This window comes from Lontra canadensis, unplaced genomic scaffold (genome assembly GCF_010015895.1).
Source record: "Lontra canadensis isolate GAN:19392208 unplaced genomic scaffold, GSC_riverotter_1.0 scaffold60, whole genome shotgun sequence".
Taxonomy (NCBI): Eukaryota; Metazoa; Chordata; class Mammalia; order Carnivora; family Mustelidae; genus Lontra; species Lontra canadensis.
In genome coordinates this window covers 9,600,855-9,627,080 of record NW_022631054.1, presented here as the reverse complement: position 1 = coordinate 9,627,080, position 26,226 = coordinate 9,600,855, and the positions used below count along the sequence as shown (strand labels likewise).

Here is a 26,226-nt window from a genome sequence, read left to right as displayed (position 1 = left end):
GGAAAGGGGGTGAGGCCAGCCCTCCCATGGCTCTCTGGGCTGGTCACAGGCCAGGCCTGCAGGATGCACTGTGAAAGGGAGGCACAGGTCAGCTTCCGGTGAGTACCTCTTCTAGAAGGGTGGTCTTTTCCTGCAGTTTGGCCTCATAAAACTCAGTCAGCTCCTCTAGGGCCTGGCTCTTGGTCTCATCGTTATCCCGAAGCTGTTTTTCATACTCTTCCTGCATCCTCTGGGACTTGAGCTGCAATTCCTGGTACTTCTCATATTCTAGAAGCAACTTTTGGTTGTTGCAACATTCTGGAGGGAAGCAAGGATGGTTATTTCACGTGGGACAGGAGCACCACCTCAGGGTCCTCTGGGAGCCTCTGAGATCTCCCACCTGCAGCTATTAGCAGCTAAAGGGCAGGCACCGCCAAAGCCGTGATGCCAGTGCCTGCGCAGCTGCCTCACCTGCCCACACCCCATCAGCTCGTCGGGCAACCAAACTCTGCTGCCGTGTCGGCTAGGCAGAAGGTTTCCAGGAAGGGGCAGAGGGCTGTTTGGGGACTCAGGGCCAAGAAGAATGTCTTGAATATGCAAAAGAGTTACCAGCACCCCTGTTATACAGAAGAGTAAACTGAGGCTCAGTGAGGTTAGGTGACTCCCCAGAGCACCCAATGTGTTTGATGAGTCTGGGACCCATGGCAGCCTATCAGGCTCCAGACCTGCACTCTTCTGTATCTCCTGCAGGCATGCAGTAAGTGCTTAATACATGTTTAACGAATGAGCAAATACAGGGGAGTAAAAACCACAGTGAGGTCCAGGGCATAAATGCAGCCTGTGGACATATAAAGCCAGATTACCTGGGACTTCTCTGGGGTTCCGGGGGACTCTCAGACTTTTGTCCCCACCAGAGCCCATGGCCTCTACCTGGGGACTCACCCAGGTCCTGCAACTCTCGGCTCTGTTTGTCTAGCAGGTCCTCAATGCGTTCCCGATGGGACACATCCTGCTTTTCTTTTTCTGTTCTTAAAACCTAAAACACAGAGTCCACTGTTCTCATTCCCACACATCGGCTGAAAGCAGCCCTAAGGCAAGAACACATTTTATAAGCGTTCGCTCACAAACATTCCTCAAGCCCTTATTTTGCACCAAGCATTGTTCCATGAGCAACAAGCAAGCTATCACTTTTTATTTATATTATATTCTGCTCTGAAAGTTCTAGACTTTCTCTATTTATATCCTGTCTACTAAATGGGTCTTGTCAATGATGAGTTCAGTTTTGGACATGTAGCAGATGGATTTTGGGGTGGAAGAAAGTAAAGATTCATTTGAATTCTCTGTTGTCTGCATGTTGCTGTCAACTAAATTCTTGGATGTGCTAATGTGTCAGTTTCTAAGGAGTGTTTTCTTTAATAGGGCAGGAAAGCTCCTTGCAGGCAGAGGGGCCGCCGCCAGGAATACCTTTGTGCTTAGCTTATGGAAGGCCCCACAGCAATGTCTGTTGACTAAAGGAACAAAATAATAAAACTAACAGCCAGGGGCTTTTATTTATTTATTTTTTTTTCTGGTTGGTCTGACCCGTGGAGATAACATAAAAGCACAAATACCCTCTGAGCCAAAATTTGGGGGTTTTGGATAGAGGGCAAGACCAATTTGTGGAGAATAAGGGAATTATTCTGGAGAGTCCTGGATCAAATCTTACTACAGGAGGACCATTTAGACTAATTTTGTTCAATCTACCAACAATCCTGAAATCAGTGTTCTGGTAGCTCTTCTCTTCCTATCCTCTGTTTTTCTTATGACCTTATCATTCTGTTTTTAAGTAAGTTTCTCTTGATCATAAAGATGATATAGTCTCATTGTAGGGAATTTGCAAAAATACAAAAAAGCATAGAGAACAAAATTTAAATGATCCATAATCCCAACTTCCAGAGGAAATCCCGTTGCTAGCTGTTTTCTTACTAACTGATCTATGTCTATTTATTTTACTTGATTAATACCGGTTCGCTATAGAGAGTTATAAATTCTGCTTTATTCCACCTGGCACTTTGCTGGAAGCATTTCTGATGTTAGCAGCTCTGCTGAAAAACCACACATTATCATATGGTTCACCTTCCGAGCGTAGCTTGGATAGCCTACGCCAGATCCATCTTGAGTAAATTGAAAACGTCTTGTTATTTGTGGTTGTTGGCTGAGTCTCTCAAACACACCTGGTTTTTCGTTTTCAAGGACTCCATTTCCTGGAGGAACTTATCTGTTAGCTCCTTAATCTTCTCAGAGTAGTTCATGTCTTTCAGTCGAAGCTGATACTCGTTCTCCATTTTTAATTCTTCCACACGAGTCTTCAGCTCCAACATAATCTGAGCCTTTGGGGGAAGGACACCAGAATCAAGAACATTCACAGTGGGGGGCGAATCAGAAGAGTTAACCTGGTGGCCTTGATCTCTCTTGAGATCTGCAGCTCCGCCCAACCTCAAACTCATGAGTTTCCACTGCACCTTTTCCCCGCAAGAAACCCAGGCTAAAAACTAAAAGACATAGGAGTTTCTTCCTCTGCCCTCACAACATCCATATGGTGAGCCCCACTGGGCGCCAGTCATGACACTAACAACTCTCTCATCTTCAGATACTCGTAAATGCCACCTGCTCCGTGAGGTGTACTGGGACCACGCTAGGTAATCTTGTGGCCCTTCCCTTCCCATTCCTGGCACTCATGACCCTCTGCTCTACGTTACTATTTTCTTAGATCTAGGCACTTTCCAATGCAATTTAGGTTTGATTTTGTCTATTGTCTTTAGTCTTCTTCCCCTATTAGAATTTAAGCTCGAGGAAGGCTCAGCTCCTTGCTGGCTTGGTATACTGATATACACAAGTATGCCTAACACACAGTAGGGACCTAAAGAACATGTGTTGAACTAGGATGACTGCCCCATGGAACTTACTACTGAGGAAGCCAAATAACTTCATCACAAATTCCGATAGGTGCCCAGAGCCGGGAGGTTCCCCAGGACTGTCAGTGTGCCCCTCTCAACATCTATCATGCCTCTTCTGGCCTCAGCATCCTTACTTTAACTGAGGTCCTAACTCTTCCTGCCTTGCTGGTTCCTATGTCTAATGACTTCTTCTTTCAATCTGTTGTATTCACTGATGCCAAAGTTTTCTAAAAATACTGTGAGACAGACACCCTTCATTTCCTGAAAAAGGTAACGCTAATGACAGAGAGGGTGAGATCACAGGTGTTTTCCTCTCGCTCATCCATGATCACCCCCCACTCCCAGCCGTGCGTCTCTATCTCATCTATTTTGGTTCATCTCCCCCACCGCCCCCTCACTGCAGACCACTAGAGAAGAAGGAATGTGTTATATGCACATTTCCGCAATCCCTGCCAGTGGACGAGTGTGGACCTGGCACACAGGAGAGACTGATTGAGATGAGGGGTGGAAACAAATTGCTTGGGCAAAGCTGGGGATGAGAGTGTGGATGTCTGGTCAGGGCACTGCGTGTGATGTGGGATGGGTGGGAGGCAGAGGGACAGGAGGCCTAGACCGGGTCAGACCATCAAGGTCCTTGCCAGCCATGATAAGCATTTAGGATTTTCTCCTATAGGGCCTCTGAAGGTCCTGTCCAACCTGATTAAGTTGATTTGGTCTCAGAAAGGCCTCTCTGGTGGCAGTGTGTAGCTCGGGCTAGATTCAAACATGAAGGCAGAGAGATTAGGTGTGTGTGGGGGGGGAGGGTATTTCACAGTCTAGGGGAATAAAGAGATTCAAGAGCAAGATTTTAGCGGCCTCTGGGTGGCTCAGTTGGCTAAGTGGCTGCCTTTGGCTCAGGTCATGATCCCAGGGTCCTGGGATTGAGTCCCACATTGGGCTCCCCGCTCTTTGGGGAGCCTGCTTCTCCCTCTCCAACACCCCCTCCCCCCCCGCCACCACTTGTTCTCTCTCTCTCTCTCATTATCTCTCTCTCTCAGATAAAGAAATAAAATCTTTTAAAAAAAAAGAGCAAGATTTTAGGAAATGTGGTGTCTGACTGGGTGTGGGGTGGAGGGGACAGGGCCGTGGATGAAGACCATCTCCTTGGAAGAGTGCCTTGGACTGGGGGATACATTTATTGATGGGAGTGCTGGCTTTGGGCTCACGCTCATCGCCCTTCCTCAGTCTGTTCTCCCCCTGGCTGCAGAGGCGGCTTTCTTTGATGCAAATCTCATCAAGTCATTCCCTAACTTAGATCTCTCAGTGGGTCCTTAGGAACTATGTCCAAAGTCTAAACCATGGTGTAAAAGGCCCCCACGATCCCCTTCCAGCTCCAGCTCCACACACCCTCTCTTCTCTGGCCCCACCTAGACAGGAGCGTCTTCCCCAGAGCACCTCTCTCATCCTTCTGCACACTCATCCCTTGGTGTGGAGGACCCTTTTCCATATGTTCCTGAAGGCTCCATCCAAGGCTCACTTCCTCTGGCACCACCTGGCCTGGGTCAGGGTCCCTTCCCCTGTAACCCCAGAGCATCGTTCCTTCATAACACCTGTAACACACTTAATTTTCCTTTTTCATTTTACCTGTACCTCTTCCAAGGCTACAAGCTAAAGGCCCCTGCATATCTTTCACTTCTGGCACCCCAGACCTTAGTACAGTGTTATGTAACAGACCCCTCTGTGAGTACTATACTAGTTGGATGGTTGGATGAATGAATGAATGACAGAATGAGTAGGTAAATCATGTCCTGAGAGACAGTTACATAGAAAATCATAGAATATAAAGAGAAAAAGAGAGCTGGGAATTCTGGAAAATGTGACTTTTATTTTTAATTTTAATTTTTTTAATTTTAATTTAATTTAATTTTTTTTTTTTTAAAGATTTTATTTATTTATTTGACAGAGAGAGACACAGCGAGAGAGGGAACACAAGCAGGGGGAGTGGGAGAGGGAGAAGCAGGCTCCCCACGGAACAGGGAGCCCGATGCAGGGCTCGATCCCAGGACCCTGGGGTCATGACCTGAGCTGAAGGCAGACGCTTAACGACTGAGCCACCCAGGTGTCCCTAATTTTTATTTCTTAAACAAGAGTTATTTATTTGAGAGAGAGAAAGAGTAAGCATACACAAGTGTTGGGGAGGGGCCGGGGGAGAGAACATCTAAGCAGACTCCCACTGAGTGCGCCTGGCATGGGGCTCGATGTTACAGCACTGAGATCATGACCTGAGCCCAAATCAAGAGTTGGATGCTTAACTGACCAAGCCACACAGGCACCCCCAGAAATGTGAGAGGGAGTTGGGAGGGAGCTGGGGAGGACAGAGAGGCTCACAGGGAATAAGAGCACAGTCTCACAGATACAGAGAGAAAAGGGGCTCCAGGAAGTGAGCAGAACATACACTAGTCACTTCCGGCTTGGCAGCAGCTCGGCCAGGCCCAGCTGAGGGTTGGGTCCGGAGTCAGCCCAGACACCTCAGGCCTTTGGCTCAGCCTAGAGTCTCCCAGTTGCTCTTTTCCTCTACTCTCTGGGAGGAATGGGAGAGAAAACAGAGAAGAAGAGGAGGAGACACACTTGCCTGCCTGCCGTAGGTCAGACCCTGACTCTCATAGGCTCTCCCTCGTCCTTTCCTCCCACTTTGCCTTTCCTGCAGAAAGTTCCAGGGAGCTCTAGCAGGGATCTCTGGAAATGTCTGGGTCTTATCATCTCCTGTTTTGGGGCCATTTCTGCATGGTTGTTCTGATGGTTTTACTCATCTCTACTTGACTGAGTTTCCTGATCACAGGGCCCAGGCCTGTCTTTTTACACATGCATCCCCAGTACCTAGCAAACAGCAGGTATTCAATAAATGCCCTTGAGATTCTGGATGAACAGCAATGAATGCGTAGCTCTGCATTCTCTGTAAGCCTTGTGAGTTTCCCATCCCTTTGGTGTATCCCTTAGGGAGCAGGGTGCAGAGCTAGCTGTCCACTCAAGACTCTCAAAACACGTCTTCCCAGAGTGTTTAATGCATTCCCAGGAGGGAAGGGACTTTGGGTAGGGATTAAGAGAGTAGGCTTGAGATTAAATATGGAGCAGAACTCTAATCCTACTACATGTCACTTAATTTCTCCAAAGTCACCTCTTGAAACATGGGGAGAATAGGATCTTTCTCACAGAGATGATGTAACATTTAAACAAGGAAACACTTGTAATTAGTACAGTGCCTGGTTCATGGAAAATCTAAAAAAAAAAAAATGCTGGTTATCATTACTTTTATTGTTTTATTATTAAGAAGCCTGGGTTTCAGGGCTGTTTTATAAATACTTCATTTTTTTTAAATAAAGAAGGCTCCCCTAAGCAGTTATTAAGTTTCACAGATACAACTGGTACATTTAGTGTGTCAGTTCAATTCTGCAAATATTTACGACCCTCTTCCACGTGTCTAGCAAGGGCTAGAAACTAATGGTCACACAAGAGAACGGCTTGTCATGGTTCCCGCTCTCCAAGAGTGGGAGGAGGAAAGCTAGTTCACAGGCTTAAAGTAGAGCAGAGTAGGAGTCAGGATGACCAGGGGGCAGGATGGCACTCAGGGGTGAGGGTAGAAAGAGATCCAGCCACAGGGAGGAGAGAGGCATGGCGGTGTGGGCTGGAAATACGCAGGGAGCAGGGAGCGTGGGACTCAGCACGGGGCACTGGGTGCAGCTAAGTGTGCGGGGCCTTGAATGCTGATCCCAGGGGTTTGGACACAGACTGCTAAGGAACTTCCACATCCCTCTTCATTCGATCTGGTTCTTACCTTCTCTTCCATGTCTGTTTTAGTAACAAGCACCTCTTCGGCAAAGCCCACTTCCCTCTCGCGCTTGATTCCCCGACCATCCTTATCAAAGACCTTCCAGGTAAACAGGCAGCCATCCTCGGCAACGGTCAGCAGGAATTGGTCATCAAACGTGAGCAACATCTGAGGAGAAAAAGAGCTTAGAGAGGAAGCTTTCAGAGGCCATGGATGACCAGAACTGACCTGGTTATTTGCATGGTAACTGTTCAGGCAACCCTAAGTGGGCACAGCCTCACGGGCAGGAAGACTGGATCCTGGGTAAGAAGAAGACACGGAGCTCTCACAAGCTTCTGTTAACAAAGAGAGGAAGCAAGACTGTGTTTACGTCCTCTGTGGATTTGGAATCTTAAGAGTTAACTATTACCTGGATTATAAAAAGAACCCTCAAAACAGTAAAAAACGCAAACAATCCAACTAGAAGGTGGGCCAAAAATATGGGGACATTTTACATAAGAGGGTATACAGACGGCAAAGAAGCACATGAAAAGATGTTCAACATTATTAGCCACTAGAGAAATGCATATTAAAACTAGGGGGAGATATGACTACACGCCTGTTAGAACAGCTGAAATAAAAAATAGTGACAACACTAAATGCTGGCATTGATGCGGAGAAACTGAATCTTGCATGCATTGCTGGTGGGAGTGGAAGAAACTTGGCAGTTTCTTAAAAAAATGAAACATAAACATATCCTATGATCCAGCAATCGTTCCCCCAGGCGTTTATCTCCGAGAAATGATGGTCCACCCAGAAGCTTGTTTGTGATGGGTCATAGCAGCTTTATTTGTAATAGCCCAAAACTAGGAAAAAATGAACTATCCTACAACAGGTAGATCGTTAAACAAATTATGGTGCATCCGGGCCATGGAATGCTACTCAGGAGTAAGGAGAAATGAAATAGTGATACATGAAATAACTCAATGGAGCTCGGGGGTATTGCGCTGGGCGAGAAAAGCCACTGTCAAAAGGTCACATACTGTATGATCCCATTTATATAAAATTCTCAAAATGACAAATGATGGAAATGGAGAACCAATGAGTGTTTGCAAAGGACTGGGGGGGCAGCTGAGGGGGGCAGGGGTCACTTGCAAGGGCAGCACAAGGGGGCTCTCTGTGGCCACGGAAAGTACTTGTGTATCCTGACTGCAGTGCTGGAGACAGGAATCTAGGCACGTAATAAAATGACATGGAAACACACACGCATATTGTACCAATGTCAGTGATATGATACCATTCTTCTTCTGTCGTGTGATACACTTCCACAATATCGCACCAATAGGTATGACAGATGCACTTACTTGGGGGAAACTGGGAGGGGGCACCCAGGACCTCTATGCTCTCTTTAAATTTCCTGTGACTCCATAATTATCCCCAAATAAAAAGTGAAGGCCAAAGAAGCGACGAAAAAGGCCTTCTCAACAATCAGCGAATGTGTTGAGAACCTTACAAATGGCAATGCTCTTCTACTCATCACCTCTGTCTACCAGCTCAGCCTTTGGGATGATCAGAGACACCCACAGGACCCTGTGGAGCAGCATAGTGGGTAGAGTTCATAAGATCATCAAATGCCCAGTTGTAAGAAAAGAATTAAGTAAGTTATATCCATCATTTGACAGGATATATGTGTAGTTACTAACATCATGTCTTTCAGGAACATTTAATTATATGAAAAATGCTTATAATAGCATTAAGTAAAAAAAAAAAGCAGGCTACAAAAGAGTATAAACAGTATAGCCTCAATGTATGTAAAATGCACACAAAATGTAACAAAAGAGTGAGAGAAAATGCATCAAAATATTAATGGTGATATTATTAAGAGGATTTTTCTTTTTTTAGAGAGAAAAAGAGCATGAACATGTGAGAGAGGGTGAGGGACCAGCAGAGGGAGAAAAAGAATCTCAAGCAGGCTCCACACCCAGCATGGAGCCCCTCGGGGGCCTGACATCATGATCTAAGCTGACATCCAGAGCCAGATGTCCAACCACCTGAGCCATGCAGGTGCCTTAGGAGGAATTTTATTTCTAAAATAAACATGCATTATTTTTATAACAGCAAAATAAATACCTTATCCACAAAACTTCATACTTATGAAGAGAAGAGGGGGATTTTTAAATTTACTTTGAGTGCAAGACTCAAGCTCAGTACAAGAATGTTCCAGTTGATAATGAAAAATCCTTTCTTTAAGTCAATCAGAGAAAGATGATTATCATATGATCTCATTGATATGAGGAATTTGAGAAACAGGACAGAGGATCATAGAGGAAGGGAGGGAAAAATGAAACAGGACGAAACTGGAGAGGGAGACAAACCAAGAGACTCTTAATCTCAGGAAACAAACTGAGGGCTGCTGGAGTGGAGGGGGATGGGAGGGATGGAGTGGCTGGGTGATGGACACTGGGGAGGGTATGTGCTATGGTGAGTGCTGTGAATTGTGTAAGACTGATGAATCATAGACCTGTACCCCTGAAGCAAATAATACATTATATGTTAATTTTTAAAAATCCTTTCTTAATAAGGACATTATCTTCAGGCAAGCCAGTATAGAGTTTGGGACAAACTTCAAAGCCTTAGGTGTTGGAGTTGTTGGAGCGACAATTTACAAATATGTGCTGACAGTATTGCCCCAGGAAAGGTCTTTTGTACCTTCAGGCAGTGGCAGGGGCTCATCTCCTGGGCTTTGGCTCTTTTTAAGTCCAAGGCACTTCCTTGGAGGAGGAAAGCTGTGTGCCACAACCAGCACTCAGCAGATGGGAGATCTGGGTGGCATGCCTACAGCATCTCTTAAATGGCCCATTATCAGGCATAATATTATGAGGAGCAACATTGTACAAGATTCTTTAGGTCTCTTTCTGATTATTTCCTAGAATATATTCCTGGGAGTAGTTTAAATAAAGAATATTAGTAGCCAATCAATGTTCACGGAATGGGTGGTTGGATGAATAAAGAGGGAGAGAGGAATAAGGGGAGAAAAGCCACTGGGGAGGTGGAAGGGATGAAGAAGGTATGTGGAGGGCAGGATCAGATGGATCCAGCAAGGGCTAGTTCTGGGCATGGGCCCCTGAGCAGAGGAACCCTTCTTACCTTGGTGATGGGACCTGCATGGGCCTGGTACTCGTTGAATTCTTTCTGCAGAGGCAGTGGGTACTTCATCGCACGAATGGTCCCCACCGAGGTGCCCACAAACATCATCCGCCCGGAGTGCGAGATGACAATGGCCGTGTAGATGACGTCAATTGCTGAAATCTCTCGAAGGACCTGCAGGGACACAGACAGCTCTGCTCAGGGTGAGGGGCTGAGCCATACCCTCAGGGTGTCCCTCCCTCCTCACCTCCTCCCTAGCACCATTTGATGGCTTTCACATTTTGTAACTCATTTAATCCTCCCCAAAATCCTTTGAGGTAGTTACTGTAGCCTGAGCCCCAGGGCCCGCGAGTAATTTGCCTCAACTCACCCACTGAGCCTGTGGTAGTCAGGCCCCGGGACAGTCCGGCCCCAGCGTCTCTGCTTTTGACTGCTGGGCCACCTTGCATCTCAAATTCAGAATGGGGTGTGGGTCCTACAGTTATTCAGCAATTACCAGGTCCCTTACATAAAGGAAACCCTACCAGCAGGGAACTCATTCAATTCTTCACTTGCTCATTCACTCACCTCCCCATCTAGCCACCCAACTGCCCATCCCCCCTCCCACCAAACACTTGTTGAATGTTTGTATGGATCACACAGCTAGCGGGGATCCCAAGAGGAGGGAACAGTGGGCCTGCCCTGCAGGGGCTTTGCTCTGGTTCAGCATTGGAAAAGCCACCACATAATTAGGACTAAGCTACTCAGGGGCACAATGGAGAGAACCCCTCCTCTCAGCTGTGTTCCAGTCATGGGGGAACCCATTTCAGGTCAGTTTGCTGCCATGGTATCTATGCACTCGCCCAGGCAACAGCACCGGAATGGGGACAAGCACTGGAGAGAAGCTGGAGAAGCCAATAAAGGTCAGCTGTCACTGGACGCCCAGAGAAGTACACAGCCACACTTGTATGAAGAAGTGTCCTTGTTGAGCTCCTCTCTCCTCCCTCAACTCTTTGGAGCCAAATGAGGTAGTTCCTAAAATTCAGAGTTTGAGGGTTTCAAACAAATAGGGTGGCAAGCTGAGGCGACACAAGAACTATAATTCTGTTTCTACCCCAGGGTAAGCATGTAGTTTAGAGATGCTGCTGACCTGCAGGCTTGGAAGGTGGAAGATACCTTAATGGCCAGCCAGCAAAACAGAAGTGGAAAGTGGCCCCACAGTTTCACCCAGTCGGGTAGGGCGCTGGACAGGAAATGCCAGGAGTAACAGTGACTGAGCTGACCCAAAAGGCATGAGGGGCTGGGCATTATAAGGAGAAGGGGCCCTATTCTCATGAGCCCTCTTCCCATCACTCTTCCTGCAGCTCACACAGAGGCTACCTTCTACAGACCAAGCCAGCAGCCGGGAGGGAGGCCCAGGCCAACTCACCGAAGAGTCTGCAATCTCCTTGAGGGTCTGGTCTGATCCAACCGCAAAGATAATTTTGGAATCAGGGGAGACAGTAACACAGTTGTAGCTGCAGGACTTCAGCACACATTCTGTCTCTCTCTTTCCAGAGGACAGATTCCATTCATATATGGCACCATCTGTGCCACAGGAAATCAGTTTGCTGTCATCCGCATTCCACACAATTGAACGAACCTACAGGGATGAAGACAAACCCAGTTAAAAATCTGCATGCACGTGCACACGCACGTGAGCACACACACAGACATACACACCCCTCCTTTGGGAAAGGAGGATGCATGCCTCACGTGTTCCACTAGACTGAGGCAGCATGTCATTTCCTGGTGCGTGCCCTTCAGCAAGCACAAAACTGACTTTATTTGGAACACAGCTGAAAGAAGTCCACCCTCTGGGCATTGTCTAAAATCATGGAGATATTGGTGGAGAGCAATTAAGAGAAGGCTGGTCAGTCCATGATATAAGCAAAATAGCAGAGCATAAGAATTATTTTATAGAACAAGGGAAAGAGACGGACAGGAAAAGCCCTTCTGCAATCACAGAGACAACTCTGGGGGTCAAAGGGCTGTGTGCATGGGCTAAGCCACACCAGCTCAAGAGTTGTCAGGGCAGGATGTGGGGAAAACCGGAAAGCGTCTTCTAAGCTGCACGGGGACCCGTTAACACAGGGCAGAAGCCTCACTGGCACAAGGGGTTTAAACATAACATCTGACCTAACGCTAACTGAATAATAATCTCCTCTGGTCCACGGGCATCCCCAGGAAGCCAGGCTTAGAGATAAAAATCACACTTATTCCTGGCAGCCTGAAAGACTGTATGCATGACTAAGGCTGCACTCTCTTGGGTGCAATCACAGAGAGAACCTCCAAACAACTAGTCAGTCTCTGGCTGAACAAGGAACAAAAAATGTGAACTCTGTGCACTGTGACAGCAGCCTCCTGGTCACACAAATCCAACAGTAAAGGGTAAAATGCTAACTGGCTCAGGGGGCTAAGCCCAGTCTGTGACTCATAAGTGGCTCAGGTCAACCCAAGAGCAGTCCCTAGGTAGCCAGAAGGAATGATAAAAGAAGAAAAAAATCTGAGCAGAGACATCAAGGCTGCACACTGCAGGGGAAAGAAAGACTTTTCAGAATTAGTTCAGCAGGTCACTAAACAAAGACACATCTTTCTAGGCTTTCCTTGTTGTCATATTTATAACTCCCTTCTCCAGTAGTGAGAGACGTGCCTCCCATTATCTTCAGTATGTTTGCTTATTTTCTCAATCTCCTCCTAAGCAACCTACATCGTGACCCACTGGCCACTTCTTTTGGTATTTCCAGGACTCCTACCCTGTCAGGCACATCCTTGACCACTTCTTCAGCTCCCTCTCCACCTTTGAAATTGCATTCTGTTTGTTACTATTATGTAAAAATACACTTGAAAAAATATAGTGACATGATTTCCAACAGTATTCCTAGATTCACTAATTTTAATTGTTTATCTGAAAATTCTTTGAGCTTCCTACAAACACAATCATGTCATCCTTGATGATTTATTTATTTATTTCCAATTTTTACGCCTTTTATTTTGCTATGGTCTGGATATTTGTGTCTCTTACCTCCCATCCCACCTCCCCCATGGTTCTTATGTTGATTAGTGCACTTATGAAAGAGGCCCCAAAGGGCTAGGTCACCCCTTCCACCCTGTGAGGACATGAGAAATCTACAGCCAGGAAGCGAGCCCTCACCTACCCATGCTGGCACCTGGATTTTGGACTTCCCACCCAGAAAACAGAAATTTTCTGTTGTTTATGAGATACCAGTCTGTGCTATTTTGTTATAGCAGCCTCATGGACTAACACATATTTCCTTTTCTTGCCTTATTGCATTGGTTAGGACTCAGTACAAGGCTAACTGAAGGCATCATGTTTTGTTCTCTATCTCAGAAGGAATGCTTTCATAATTTTATGATCAAGTGGGCTGTTTGTTGTAGGTTTTTTTAAATATCTCTTAAAAATAAAAATAAAATTTTTAAGGATTTAAAAAAAGATTTTATTTATTTATTTGACAGAGAGAGAGAGCGAGAGCGTGCACAAGCAGGGGGAGCAGCAGAGGGAGAGGGAAAAGCAGGGTTCTTGCTGAGCAGGGAGCCCGATGAAGGGCTCAATCCCAGGACCCTGGAATCACGACCTGAACCAAAGGCAGACGTTTAACTGACTGAGCCACCCAGGTGCCCCTTGTATAAGATTTTTAATAAGTAAAATGAGACGTTCCATTATTTTTTAGTTTTTAAGTGTTGTTTTTTAAAATCATAAATGGATATTAAATTTTATCAATTTTTATTGCATCTGGACTTATGGAGATAATAAGGATGAAAAATCATGTTTATGTCAATGTGATATAGTATATTAATTGATTTCAAATTATAAAACAACCTTGTATTCCTGAAATAAATCCAACTTGGTCATTCTGTATTATCCTTTTTATATGTTGATGGATTGGTTTGATAATATTTTGTTTAGGATGTTTTTATGTTCATGAAAAAGACTGGCTGATCATTCCCCTTTCTTGTGATGTCTTTGGCAGGTTTTGGTATCGTGATTATTTAGGCCTCATAAAACAATATTGGGAAGTATTTGCTCTTTTTTCTGTTCTTGATAAGAGTTTCTTCAATATTAGCATCATTCTTCATGATCAGACACTTCTCTAAAGAAGACATACAAATGGCTAACAGACACATGAAAAAATGTTCATATATCATTAGGCATCAAGGAAATTCAAATCAAAACCATATTGAGATACCATCTTACACCAGTTAGAATGGCCAAAATTAACAAGACAGTAAATAACAAGTGTTGTTCCCACTGTTGGTGGGAATGCAAGTTGGTGCAGCCACTTTGGAAAACAGTGTGGAGATTCCTTAAGAAATTAAAAACAGAGCCACCCTATGACCCTGCAATTGCACTACTGGGTATTACCCCAAAGATACAGATGTAGTGAAAAGAAGGACCGTCTGTACCCCAGTGTTCATAGCAGCAATGGCCACAGTCACCAACTGTGGAAAGAGCCAAGATGCCCTTTAACAGACGAATGGATAAAAAAGATATGGTCCATATATACAATGGAATATTACTCAGCCATCAGAAAGGATGAATACCCCACTTTTGTATCAACATGGATGGGACCAGAGGAGATTATGCTGAGTGAAATAAGTCAAACAGAGACAGTCAATTATCATATGGTTTCACTTATTTGTGGAGCATGAGGAATAACACGGAGGACATTGGGAGAAGGAAAGGAAAGGGAGTTGGGGGAAATCGGAGTGGGAGACAAACCATGAGAGACTGTGGACTCTGAGAAACAAACTGAGGATCTTGGAGGGGAGGGTGGTGGGGGGTTAGGATGAATTTGGTGGGTATTAAGGAGGGCACATATTGCATGGAGCACTGGGTGTGATGCATAAACAATGAATCTTAGAACACTGAAAAAATAAAGTTAAGAAAAAAAGATTAGTGTCATTCTTTTCCTAACAAGTTGATAAAATTCTCTAGTGATATGCTCTGGGCCTAGTTTTCCTTATAAATTCTCTACAGACTCAATTTTTCTTGGAATTTGTTGGTTTCATCTATATATTCAATTTATATAAAGTTGTTCAAAATATCCTCTTTTGATCTTTTTTATTATATATAGGATTTGTAATGATATCCCCTTTTCATTTCTCATACTGGTTATTTACCTTTCCTCTTTTTTTTCCTCCCTTGATCAGTCATGTCAAGGACTTGTCCATTTTACATTTTCAAAAAACTAAATTTTGGTTTCACCTGGCTGGCTCAGTTGGTACAGCATGCAACTCTTGATCTCAGGATTGTGAGTTCAAGCCCCAAGTTGAGGGTAAAGGTTACTTAAAAAAAAAAAAAAAAAATCCAAAGCAGGTTTTAGCTTTGATGATCTTTTATTGTGTTTGTTTTTTATTTCATTAACTTTTGCTCTTAGCCTTATTATTTCTTTCCTTTTATCTTCTTTGAATTTACTTGCTGTTCATTTCCTAATTTCTTGAGGTGGATGATTATATCACTGACTTTTTATTTTTTTTTATATTTCTAATATATATATTCAAGGTTATAAATTTTCCTTTAAGTATGGCTTTATTGCATCCTCCATCTGTATTTTTTTTTATATTGCAGATGTAAGTCCAACACATATCCCTGGTTAGACACCGGTGTTATAAATATTTGCAAAGTTGTGAAACAAATGGCTGCTTTCCTGGACTGGTGAGGGAGGGCCTCCCATGGAGGAGCACATAGTTCTAGAAAGAGCATCAGAATTACCTGGTGTGATTTCATCTGCATCTCCATAGTCGCTTGAAGACCAGTCACACTGTTGAAACTGAAGAAGGTCAGTAACTCAATAACACTTGTGTTTTCATAGCACCTGCACCGATGCACCTGTGACTTGCTAAACTTAATGGTCAGTTTACAGGATTTCTCTCTGACCTTTATTTCTAATTTTTTTTTAAGTTTTTTTTTTTTTTTTTGAGAGAGAGAGAGAGAGAGAGAGAGAAAGAGCACATGTGTGCATGTGTGCAAGTGGAGAACGTGGCAGAGAGAGAGAATCTCAAGCAAATTCCCCTCTGAGCACGGAGCCCAACATGGGGCTTGATCTCACAACCCATGAGATCATGACCTGAGCCAAAACCAAGAGTCAGATGTTTAACCAACTGAGCCCCCCAGGGCCCCTCTCTGACCTTAAATGCCCCCAACTTCTATATCCTTTTGGGAATGAGTTCCTTAGCTTCTGTGATACAATTCCTTGATTCCCAGTTCTTCTGTGCCTTCCTTCACAGGATTTCTCTACTTAACCAGTTCCTTAAATGTTGGTCAACTGTCTCCTACCCAAGATTCTTCTCAGATTCCACACAGGCCCTCGGTTATGTAATTTATGCCTCTGACTTCCACTACCAACTAATCCCCTGAATCTTCATTTCCAGCCTTCTTTCCTGATCTCCACTCTCATGTGTCATACTTCTTGGACACATCAACATAACAAGTACAAAATAGAACTAATATCATGTTTCTCTCTGTCCCTACTACAAAAGCCACAGTTTACTTCCTGACTCATCTTTTACCCTCACTTCTTAGCTGGTCTCCATCCCTCCAACTTCCCTCCCCTCTAATCCATCCTCAATACTATTTGGAGGAGTTCATTTCTTTCTTTGTTCCTTAGCTTCTTTCTTTCTTTTTTTCTTTCTTTCTTTCTTTCTTTCTTTCTTTCTTTCTTTCTTTCTTTCTTTCTTTCTTTTTCTTTCTTTCTTTCTTTCTTTCTTTCTAAGATTTTACTTACTTATTTGAGATAGTGAGAGAGAAAGTGGCAGAGGGAGAAGGAGAAGCAGGCTCCCCACTAGGCAGGGAGCCTGATGTGGGGCTGCATTCCAGGACCCAGGCATCACGACCTGAGCTGAAGGCAACTGAGCCGCCCAGGCGCCCCTGGAGAAGTACCTTTCTAATCCCACTACTTCCTTTCTTAAATCCTTTCAGTAGCTTCTCATCGCCTACAGTCCAATTTCTTGGCATAGTACACACACTATGATGCAGCCAACCTTTCCAGCTCCTTCTACCACTTCTGGAATGTGCTCAGTGTTCCAGCCATGTATATCCCAAACCACTATCCTATTTTATACTCCCATTCCATCATCTTTAACAGGTCCTTTTGCATATAATGCCTTTCTTAAGTGCTTTTCCTTTCCAAATTCTTTCACCTTTCTTCTTAGCCTTTCAACTTTTGGGCCCTCCCTTCTCTTCATACCCCACCTCCACTCTGTCTAAAAACTGTTGGTTTTGCTTCCTAAATATCTTTTGAAACCACCTACTTCTCCCTATCTGTCCCACCTCCATCATGGTCCAAAATAGTGTAGATATCTACAATATTCTTTTTACCATTTCCACCCTGTCCTTTTCAATATATTCTTCTCTCTACAGCCAAAGTAATCTAAAATGCAAATCTCGTCATATTATTCCCTGCCCTGAATGTCTACAATGGTTTAAAGGAACAAGGAGGACAAACCCTTTTTATCATTTTTATCCTTAAAAGGCCTGGAAGGTTCCATGTACTTGGGGTCCTGCTAACCTCACCAATCTCGGCTCATTCCTGAGTTTCATCCTGATGTGTACGTTCCAGCCCCACAGACTTTTCAGTTCCTCTGACAGCCATGCATTCTCTCATCCCAGGGTCTTTGGATTCCTATTTGTAATGATGATCACCTGCTGTGCCTGGTTAATTCCTTCCTACTCGCTTAGGACCCAGACTTTGTAAACACCCCCAACTAAATTATGCCAACTCTTTCATTATTTACTCTCATAACACCCCATGTTTTTCTTTCACTGCATTTATTGTAATTAGTAATTAGCCTGTGCTTTTGTTTTACTGTCTCCTTCCCCCACGTAAACAGTGAAATCCAAGAAGAAAGGGCTCATTTCTCTTTTGTTCACTCAGTGAGTGTAATGCTTGACTCTGTGTCCCTCATTTCCCTGGACACTGCTCACTCACTTACCTTCCCTGTGTGTCCTTTCAGGTTCGAGACATTCTCCAGGCTTGTGGTGGTAAAAATGTGAATCACATTTCCATTGACTGCAGCGAACAGGTGACCCCCATTGCTAAAGGAACACTGCGAAGAGATAAAGCAAGACATCAAGAACGAAAGAAAGAAATGAGCAGTCCGGAGGTTACAGCTAAGAGCTCCTTTTCCTGAAGAGCTCTGGCTAAAACATTTGTGGAAGTGGGAATTGGTGGAAGGCACAGCTAGGACTGAGGACGGGCTGACATCTTCGCTATTGCCATAGCTCATACTGGCCAAGATTGCGGCCACTGCCCTGTGCACTGACCGTGAAGCTGCTTGGATTGTAGTGCACAGCAACCAATTCGTCTCTAGAAGTTTCAGAGTGGGGAAGCAATTCCCTCAGTCACTATCTGGTTTCTGCAGTCATCTCAGGGGGAAGTGCGATGGGCTGATTCCTGCCTCTCCCTGTTAACATGCATATTCCCTGGCCCCGCTCAGTCTCCAACCTCACCTTTCCAGTTGGGACTCTGAGTCTGGGATAACTTTGCTTTTTGATGTTTTTTGTTCCTCTGCAATCACAGAGAAGATTAATCACACCTGGGATCTCACGAGGTTTGGGGTTCCATGAAATATCTTGATGAGCATGAGAAAAATGAGATGGAACCCATACATTCAAGGAGTGTGGTGAGAGAAGAACTAGATTTCTTCCTTTTTCTTCTTCTAAAGTCACTGAAGTTCTTTAAGACAGGCTTTGGTCTCACCTCACAAGAGCGTGTCTCTCCAGGGGGAGTCCACTCACTTCAAGTATCTGATGATACTCGAAGAACAAGAGTTCTTGATATTTCAACCCCAGTTTTCTACAAAACTGGACTATTATCTCCAGCATCTTACCTCTCTGCATCCTCTGACAGAATATTCTTTGAAGGAACGTATATCATCAATGAGTAGATTCATAAGGCGTAGTTTGTCAGCAAACCCTACTACAATGAAGTGTCCAGACGGGTGAAGGCTGATTGTATATGCCTCTTCTTGGTATTCCTTAAATAGCTCCAGTGTGCTGTGAGAAAGACCAACTACTGAATTAGAAGTCCAGCCCGCTAATACCCTTGAGCCCTCCACTGTATCTGGCAAATACTTTTATCATAGCATTTGAGATACTTTGTTGCTTAAAATGATTGGTTCCTCTTTTTTCTAGATTTTGGTTCTTTGGGGAGTGTCCCCAGCAATGAGTATGGAAATTAGGGGACGTGATCAATGAGCTGTCTAGTGATGCTGAGGGCACAGCTCCATTTAGAGTCCTCAGATCAGAGGGATCACACAGTTTCTTCCCAGCAGCCCAGCGGCTATACACAAAGACCCAAGATATTCCAGTGTGGGGCCAAACTAAGTTGGAGATTCTATACCAGGAGGGTAAATTTACTAGGGAGTTAAGGGTGATGGCGTCAGGGATAAGGAGAAAGAGATGGAATGAGTGATCCTGAGAGCTCTATGTGGCGAAAAGTACATCAAATGGGAGTGAGGGGATAGGAAAACTGGAAGAACATAGGAAGTTATACAAGAAGGTGAGATACTGGTGTGCTATCTTTATGTCCCTAGTGTCTAGCATGGTGTCTGGTATGTGGTAAGTACTTAATGAACACAAAGCAATCTTCTAGGTCAAGCACAAACAAAAACAGAAGGGAAGCAGGTACGTTGCCTGACTTGCTAAAAAAAAAAATCTTTTCCAGGGTGCCCATGTGGTTCAGTCAAGCAGCTGCTTTCGGCTCAGATCATGATCCCAGGGTCCGGGGATCAAGCCCTGTGTCGGCCTCCCTGCTTGGTGTGGAGCCTGCTTCTCCCTCCTCCTCTGCCCCTCCTCCCTGCATGTGCTCTCTCACTCAAATAAATGAATAAAATCTTTAAAAAAAATTCTTTTCCAACTGAAAGCTTCTAAGTAATTACATTTTAAAATTTTCTAATTAAAACAATTCACATGAACAAATTTAACAACTGAAATCTTGCACACTACAATAGCAATGCCTTTCATCCTTACTTTGATTCGTAATTCCAGATGCGAACGGATCGATCCAGAGAACAGGTGGCAATGAGGGGTTTGCGGATGCACGTGGCTAGACCAGTGATGGATGCCGAGTGCAAGGGGTACATCAGATACTCGAAGTGAGCGGGCTCCCCCTGGAGAAATCACAGAGTGAGATCTGGCAGAGTGATCGAGAGGCTGGCTGTGCACGTCACCTCTCAGTACTACCAGGAACATCAGTTAGCCTGGCTGCCCAGGAATCAGGCTGTAGGAAGACCGCTTTGGTATCATGCATCTTATTTTAAAACATTATCTTAATGGCGATACAATATTTTATTCTATAGCTATGCCAGAATTTAATATAGATATACCATTCCTCTACTGTGGGAACACTTCAGTGGATTCCATTTTTTTGTTATTTAGGAGTAACTAGACTAAACATGCTTGCATGTATGTTCTGTGTACCTCTGTGATTACCTCCTTAGATCCTGCAGTGTGAGTGTCCAACACTAAGCTTTTGAATATGTAGGCTTCCATTTCCAAATACCTCCACCTTGAATAGACTTATTGCCAGTTGCTGGCAAAACCACCAGGTAAGGAAGTAGAGCGCCCCTATCCACGGAGGTCCCTTTTTCAGAATGCCTTGGATAACCTAGACACTGACTGCTTAATTGATCCCACTTCTCCCTTCCTGTGCTCTCAATCCTGCCCTTAAACCTTAAATTAGCCCATAAAGAGTGAACACTTATAATCCTAGACATCCCACCCTTACTGCCTCATATAGGCAAAGTCCTGTGCCCTCTCTCTTTATCTCCATGACCACACCGTGTGGCCCTCATGTGTGCTCTGTACCCTCCAGAGCCTGTGAGTAATAAATCATGTTCCCCAAGGTTCCCTGAGGGTTTTTGCTGAAGTGCCTCCTGCAATCTTAGTGAGAAACAAAAGGTCTGGTCCAGCCATATCTCTGTCCCTGGTGGAAGAAACGTCCGGGGGTTTGCTAGGAGTACTATGGGCCTGATCAAGTGCCTCAGGCATTCCTAGCCAAGAGCATCACCATCAGCAGGCTGGGACTGACATAACGGATACTTTTCTAGAAATAGAATATCGGGGGGGAAATGTCATTAGAAATTCTAAAGACCTTGATAGTACCGCCAAATTCCTCTCCAGAGAAACGGTGCTGTTCTGCCACGGGCAGCAGTGGGAGCTGGGTGAATATTTGACATGAAAATGTATTCTCTTACACCGGCTGTGTAGGCCCCACGTGTTCTGTAACCGGGAGCTTTATCACTGGGACACCTGAAGGAGGAGTGATGGCTGGGGAGCTCAACCAGGCGCACCTATTTTAGGCTGGGATGGGGGTTCCGTCAAATCCTGGCCCTTTCCCACTTATCAGCTTACCTCTCTCCACTCGGCCTTCCCTACCACCTTGGAGGAAAAGGTGCTGTGCTGGGGTCGACGAGCTGGCATAATTATTATCATTCTTTTCCATGTCTTACCCCTGTTTTCTCCAGTATCTTCAACCTCCCTGTCTCTACTGGTACATTCCTACCAGCTTTTAAACACACTCAAGTCTCTCTTATCTTAAGAACAGCAGTTCTTTCTTTTGTGTGTGTGTTTTTTTTTTTTTTTCCTCCACCTTTGCCCGAGAAGCTGTACAATGATGGAGAATCAGGCAAGCAGGCTTACTGGTTTCACTTAGAATTCAAGACTGCAACCCTCCAACGGACCCAGTAACTCTGCCAGGTTTCTCAGTAAGTTCACTTCCTGAATCTATAAGAGATACCAATTTCATGCTATTTATTCTCTTTCTAGGCCCTTCAAATGCTCTTCCTCTTCCCCCATTCCCAAAGCTCATCTGGTGATCTGGCTTCCTATTTCCTTGATTTGGTATCTTGATTCTCTTTATTTTATATCCCAGGGGCAGAGCTGTAGACCATCATAATCAATTCATGCATGGTCATTCTTTATTTTATGTTTATTTCATTTCTCTGTTCTTTAATTTTTGCTCTTATTCCTCCCTCTCAAAGGCACCAATCAATGTGTTTCATTTCTGTCCTTGGATATTTCTATAAACGGCATGTGCTTCAGATTGCATTCTGTAGTTTTACCTTTTTCTCTCAACCATCTGTGTTGTCATGTGTATAATTATCACTTCTAACTTAGGTTTGGTATTATGTAGAATGAATCCAGCTACTTCACTTTTCTATCACTCCTAGGAATGGACATCTGGGTTGTCCTCAACTCTCCATTCCTACGAACATCACGGTGAAGGTCTTTGGGCATGTTCTTTAGCAGACCGGCATGATGTAGCTCCCGGTATGCATCTAGGGCCAGACCACTGGGTAACAAGATGTATGCATTCTCTATTTGACCAAGAACTACCAGATTGCTCTCTGGAATACCTGTGCCAGTTTACATCCCCATCACTATCACATTAGGATCCCCCTTCTCCCTTGTTCTCAGAAGTCTCTGGTGAGATCTGACTTTCTAATTTTTGGTAATATATTAAAAATAATTCTTATAAAGAAGCCTCTCAGTTGTGACATGCAGGAAACCATTACCCCACCACTCGGGCCATGCTCTTTGGCTGCTGTGGCCACCCCTGCCCTTGCCTCTGGCTCACATTAAAAATCCTAAACCATGCTAGGTGAAATAAGTCAATCAGCGAAAGATGATTACCATACAATCTCACTCATATGCAGAATTTAAGAAAAAAAACAGAGGATCATAGGGGAAGGGGAGGAAAAATAAAACAAGATGAAATCAGAGAGGGAGACAAACCACAAGAGACTTAATCATAGGAAACAAACTGAGGGTTGCTGGAGGGGAGGGAGTTGAGGTGATGGACATTAAGGAGGGCATGTGATGTAACGAGCACTGGAAATTATCTAAGACTGAAGAATCACTGACCTTTACCTCTGAAACTAATAATACACTCTATGTTAACTGAACTTAAATTTAAAAATTTAAATTAAAAAAAATCCCAAACCATAACTGACTCTAAGCATTTCACAATCAATGAAAAAGGAGAAATCTTTGAATTGCAGGCTGAACTCAATAAGGAAAAAAAAAAGAAAAGAGAGGGCGGCTGTGAAGAAAGTGATTGTTGCCATGACTGTGGGGGAGGATGTCAGCTCTCTCTTTCCATATGTAGTGAACCGTATGCAAACCAGTCTGGAATTAAAGAAGCTTGTGTATCTCTATTTGATGAACTACTCCAAGAGTCAGCCAGACATGGCCATCATGGCTGTCAACAGCTTTGTGTAGGACTGTGAAGATCCCTATCCTCTAATTATGACCTTGGCAGTCAGGACCATAGGGTGCATCTGGGTGGACAAGATTACACAAGATCTCTGTGAGCCCCTTTGTACGTGCTTGAAGGATGATCCCTATTTTGGAAAACAGCAGCAGCAATTTTGTGTGGCAAAAGTCCATGATATCAATGCTCAGATGGTGGAAGATCAGGGATTTCTGGATTCTCTGTGGGATCTCATAGCAGATTCAAATCCAGTGGTGGTAACATTATCTGAAATCAGTGAATCTCACCTAAACAGCAACCTGCTCGATCTGAATCCACAGAACGTCAATAAGCTGCTGACATCCCCAAATGAGTGCAGTGAATAAGGCCAGATTTTCATCTTGGACTATCTAATAACAGCCCTAACGATGATGGGAGTTTAGAGCATCTGTGAGCACATAACTCCCTGGCTATCTCCTGCCAACTCAGTATTGGTGCTTTCAGCTAATAAAGTTTCTAGAGTTATTACCCAAGGACTCTGATGACTAGAATATGCTACTGAAAAAGTTGGCCCTTCCACTTGTCACTTTGCTGTCTGGGGAATCAGAGGGGTAGTACATCACCATGACGCTACTTCAGCTGCCTCATCCCACTCAACGTGCTTTCTGTAGAAGATGGCAAATGAAGTGCCAGGTCTTCTTTGCAACAAGGAAGGATGTTCCCAATGAAAACAAAGCTCAGTTTTAGATTAAGGAATGTTATTTAAATGTCAACACTTTCCAGCAAATGCAAAACAACAACGTTTATACTACTGCCAAGAGGAATGTGGAAGGGCAGAACATGCTGTACTAATCCCTGAAGCTCAATGATGGCATTTGGATTTTGCTTGAGGTACGTATCTAGCCAGGAAACCCAAGTTACGTGCTGTCACTGAAGCGTAGAGCTCCTGAAGTCTCTTGGTACATCTATGACAACATTCTGAAAAATAAATAAACTAGATTGGTCTAGTGCCATCTGGCCACCCTGTGACTGGTGCAAGCCAAGGACTCTTAACTGGAAGGAACTGTATTGCCATGTAGAATCTGAACCCAAACACTCTGAGGCTACCCACCAAGGCAGTGGAGACTCAAGCTTGTGCTAACTTTAGGGTACAGGATAGTTTTAGCTTCCTGTGAACATTTGTAACCACTGCTTCAATCACTTCCCACCTCCTGCCACCTGCCACTGCTATCTGTCCTTAGCTGTGAGCCTCTCCTTACTACGCCAATGGCTGGCATTTTTGAGTGTAGTTTGATATTTTGTAATTGAAAGTTAATTTCAAAAGCAGAAAAAGATAAAAAAATATTAAAGCAAGGAAGAGTGTCATTGAAAAAAAAAAAAAAGAAAGATCTCAGACTTGTTTTAATTTGCATTTTTGTACACATAGGCACCAGAAATTGCTTGTGAGAGTGACCAGGTATTGGATTCAAAGTACGAAGATTTCACAGTGGCCATTATAGATCTGTTCAGAGAACTAAAGAAAACCATAATTAAAGAAGTAAAGAAACTTCTGATAACAATGTTATATCAAATAGGGAATATCAAAAAGGGATAAAAATTATTTAAAAAATAGAAATTCATTGTTTATAGCAGCAATGTCCACATCAGCGTATTATGCTGAGCGAAATAAGTCAATCAGAGAAAGACAATTGTCACATGATCTTCCTGATATGAGGAATTTAAGAAGCAAAGTGGGGGTTTGGGGGGTAGGGAAGGAAAAAATGAAACAAGATGGGATCAGGAGGAAAACAAACCATAAAAGACTCTTAATCTCACAAAATGAACTGAGGGTTGCTGGGGGGAGGAGGGGTATGGAGAGGGTGGTTGGGTTAAGGACATTGGGGAGGGTATGTGCTATGGTGAGTGCTGTGAAGTGTGTAAGCCTGACAATTCACAGACCTGTACCCCTGGGGCAAATAATACATTATATGTTAATTAAAAAATAAAACAAAATAAAACTAATAAAAAAATAGAAATTCATGGGGGTGCCTTGGTGGCTCAGGTCAGTTAAGCTTTTGACTCTTGATTTCAGTTTAGGTTATGATCTCAGAGTTGTGAGATTGAGCCCTACATCAGGCTCCACATTGGGCATGGAGCCTCCCTAAGATTCTCTCCCTCTCCCTTTTGCCCACACCCCATCCCTGCTTGTGTATATGCTCTCTCTCTCTCTCTCTCAAAAAAAAAAAAAAAAAGAAAAGAAAAGAAAAGAAAGAAAAAAATTCTGGTGGTGAAAAATAAAATTAACTGGAGTGAAAAATCTACTAGAGGGACTCAAAAGAGATCTGAACTAGCAGAAGAAAGAACTAGTGAAGTTAAAGACAGATCAATAAAGATTACACAATCTGAAAAACAGAAAAAAGAATGAAGAAAAATGAACTGAACTGCAGGTCAATGTGGAACACCATTAAACACACCAACATATGTACAATATGTACAATACCAGAGAGGAGGAGAAAGAGAAAGGAGCAGAAAAATATTTGAATAAATAATGGCTGAAAACTTCCCGAACTTATTGAAAAATATTAATGTACACATCCAGGAAGCTGAATGAACTCCAAGAAAGATAAACACGAAGAGATCCACAGACATATGATAGTAAAAATATCAAAAACCGAAGACAAAAAAAAAAAAAAAACAAACAAACCTTGAAAGCACCAAGATCAAAATGATTGATTAGTTACAAGGGAATTCCAACAAGATAACAGCAGATTTCCCAGCAAAAATAATAGAAGCCAAAAGGGAGTAGAATAACACATTCAAAGTACTCAAAGGAAAAACTGTCTATCAAGAATTCTATATCGGGCAAAGCTATGTCTTAAAAATGAAAGGGAAATAAAAACATCCCCAACAAGCACGAAAAGAGTTTACTGCTTGCAGACTTGCCTTATAGGAAATACTAAAGGAGATTCTTCACATTGAAAACAAGTGACTCCAGAGAGTAGTTTGAATCCATCAAAAAATACAACACCAGTAAAGGTAGCATGTCATTATAAAATATAATATAAATACATATTTCCTCTCCACTCTTCTTTAACTTTAGTGGAAAAGCCACTATATAAAAAAATACATATATTATGCTTTGTTGGGTGCATGGAAATATATTTGCCAA

At 43.7% G+C, this 26,226-nt stretch overlaps 1 protein-coding gene across 3 annotated transcripts in view; it reads right to left on the bottom strand.

The window, feature by feature from the left end:
* Positions 1 to 26,226, bottom strand: part of CFAP57 (cilia and flagella associated protein 57) — a 70,332-nt gene that overhangs the window by 30,645 nt on the left and 13,461 nt on the right. For all 3 annotated transcript variants that reach the window (XM_032877500.1, XM_032877499.1, XM_032877501.1), the window contains exons 7-15: positions 19,856 to 19,995; positions 18,715 to 18,880; positions 17,818 to 17,931; positions 11,255 to 11,467; positions 9,847 to 10,020; positions 6,727 to 6,888; positions 2,193 to 2,348; positions 922 to 1,015; positions 107 to 297 (exon numbers count right to left, since the gene is read on the bottom strand). In XM_032877500.1, coding sequence (XP_032733391.1) covers positions 107 to 297; positions 922 to 1,015; positions 2,193 to 2,348; positions 6,727 to 6,888; positions 9,847 to 10,020; positions 11,255 to 11,467; positions 17,818 to 17,931; positions 18,715 to 18,880; positions 19,856 to 19,995 — 1,410 coding nt within the window. The remainder of the gene's footprint in view (positions 1 to 106; positions 298 to 921; positions 1,016 to 2,192; positions 2,349 to 6,726; positions 6,889 to 9,846; positions 10,021 to 11,254; positions 11,468 to 17,817; positions 17,932 to 18,714; positions 18,881 to 19,855; positions 19,996 to 26,226) is intronic.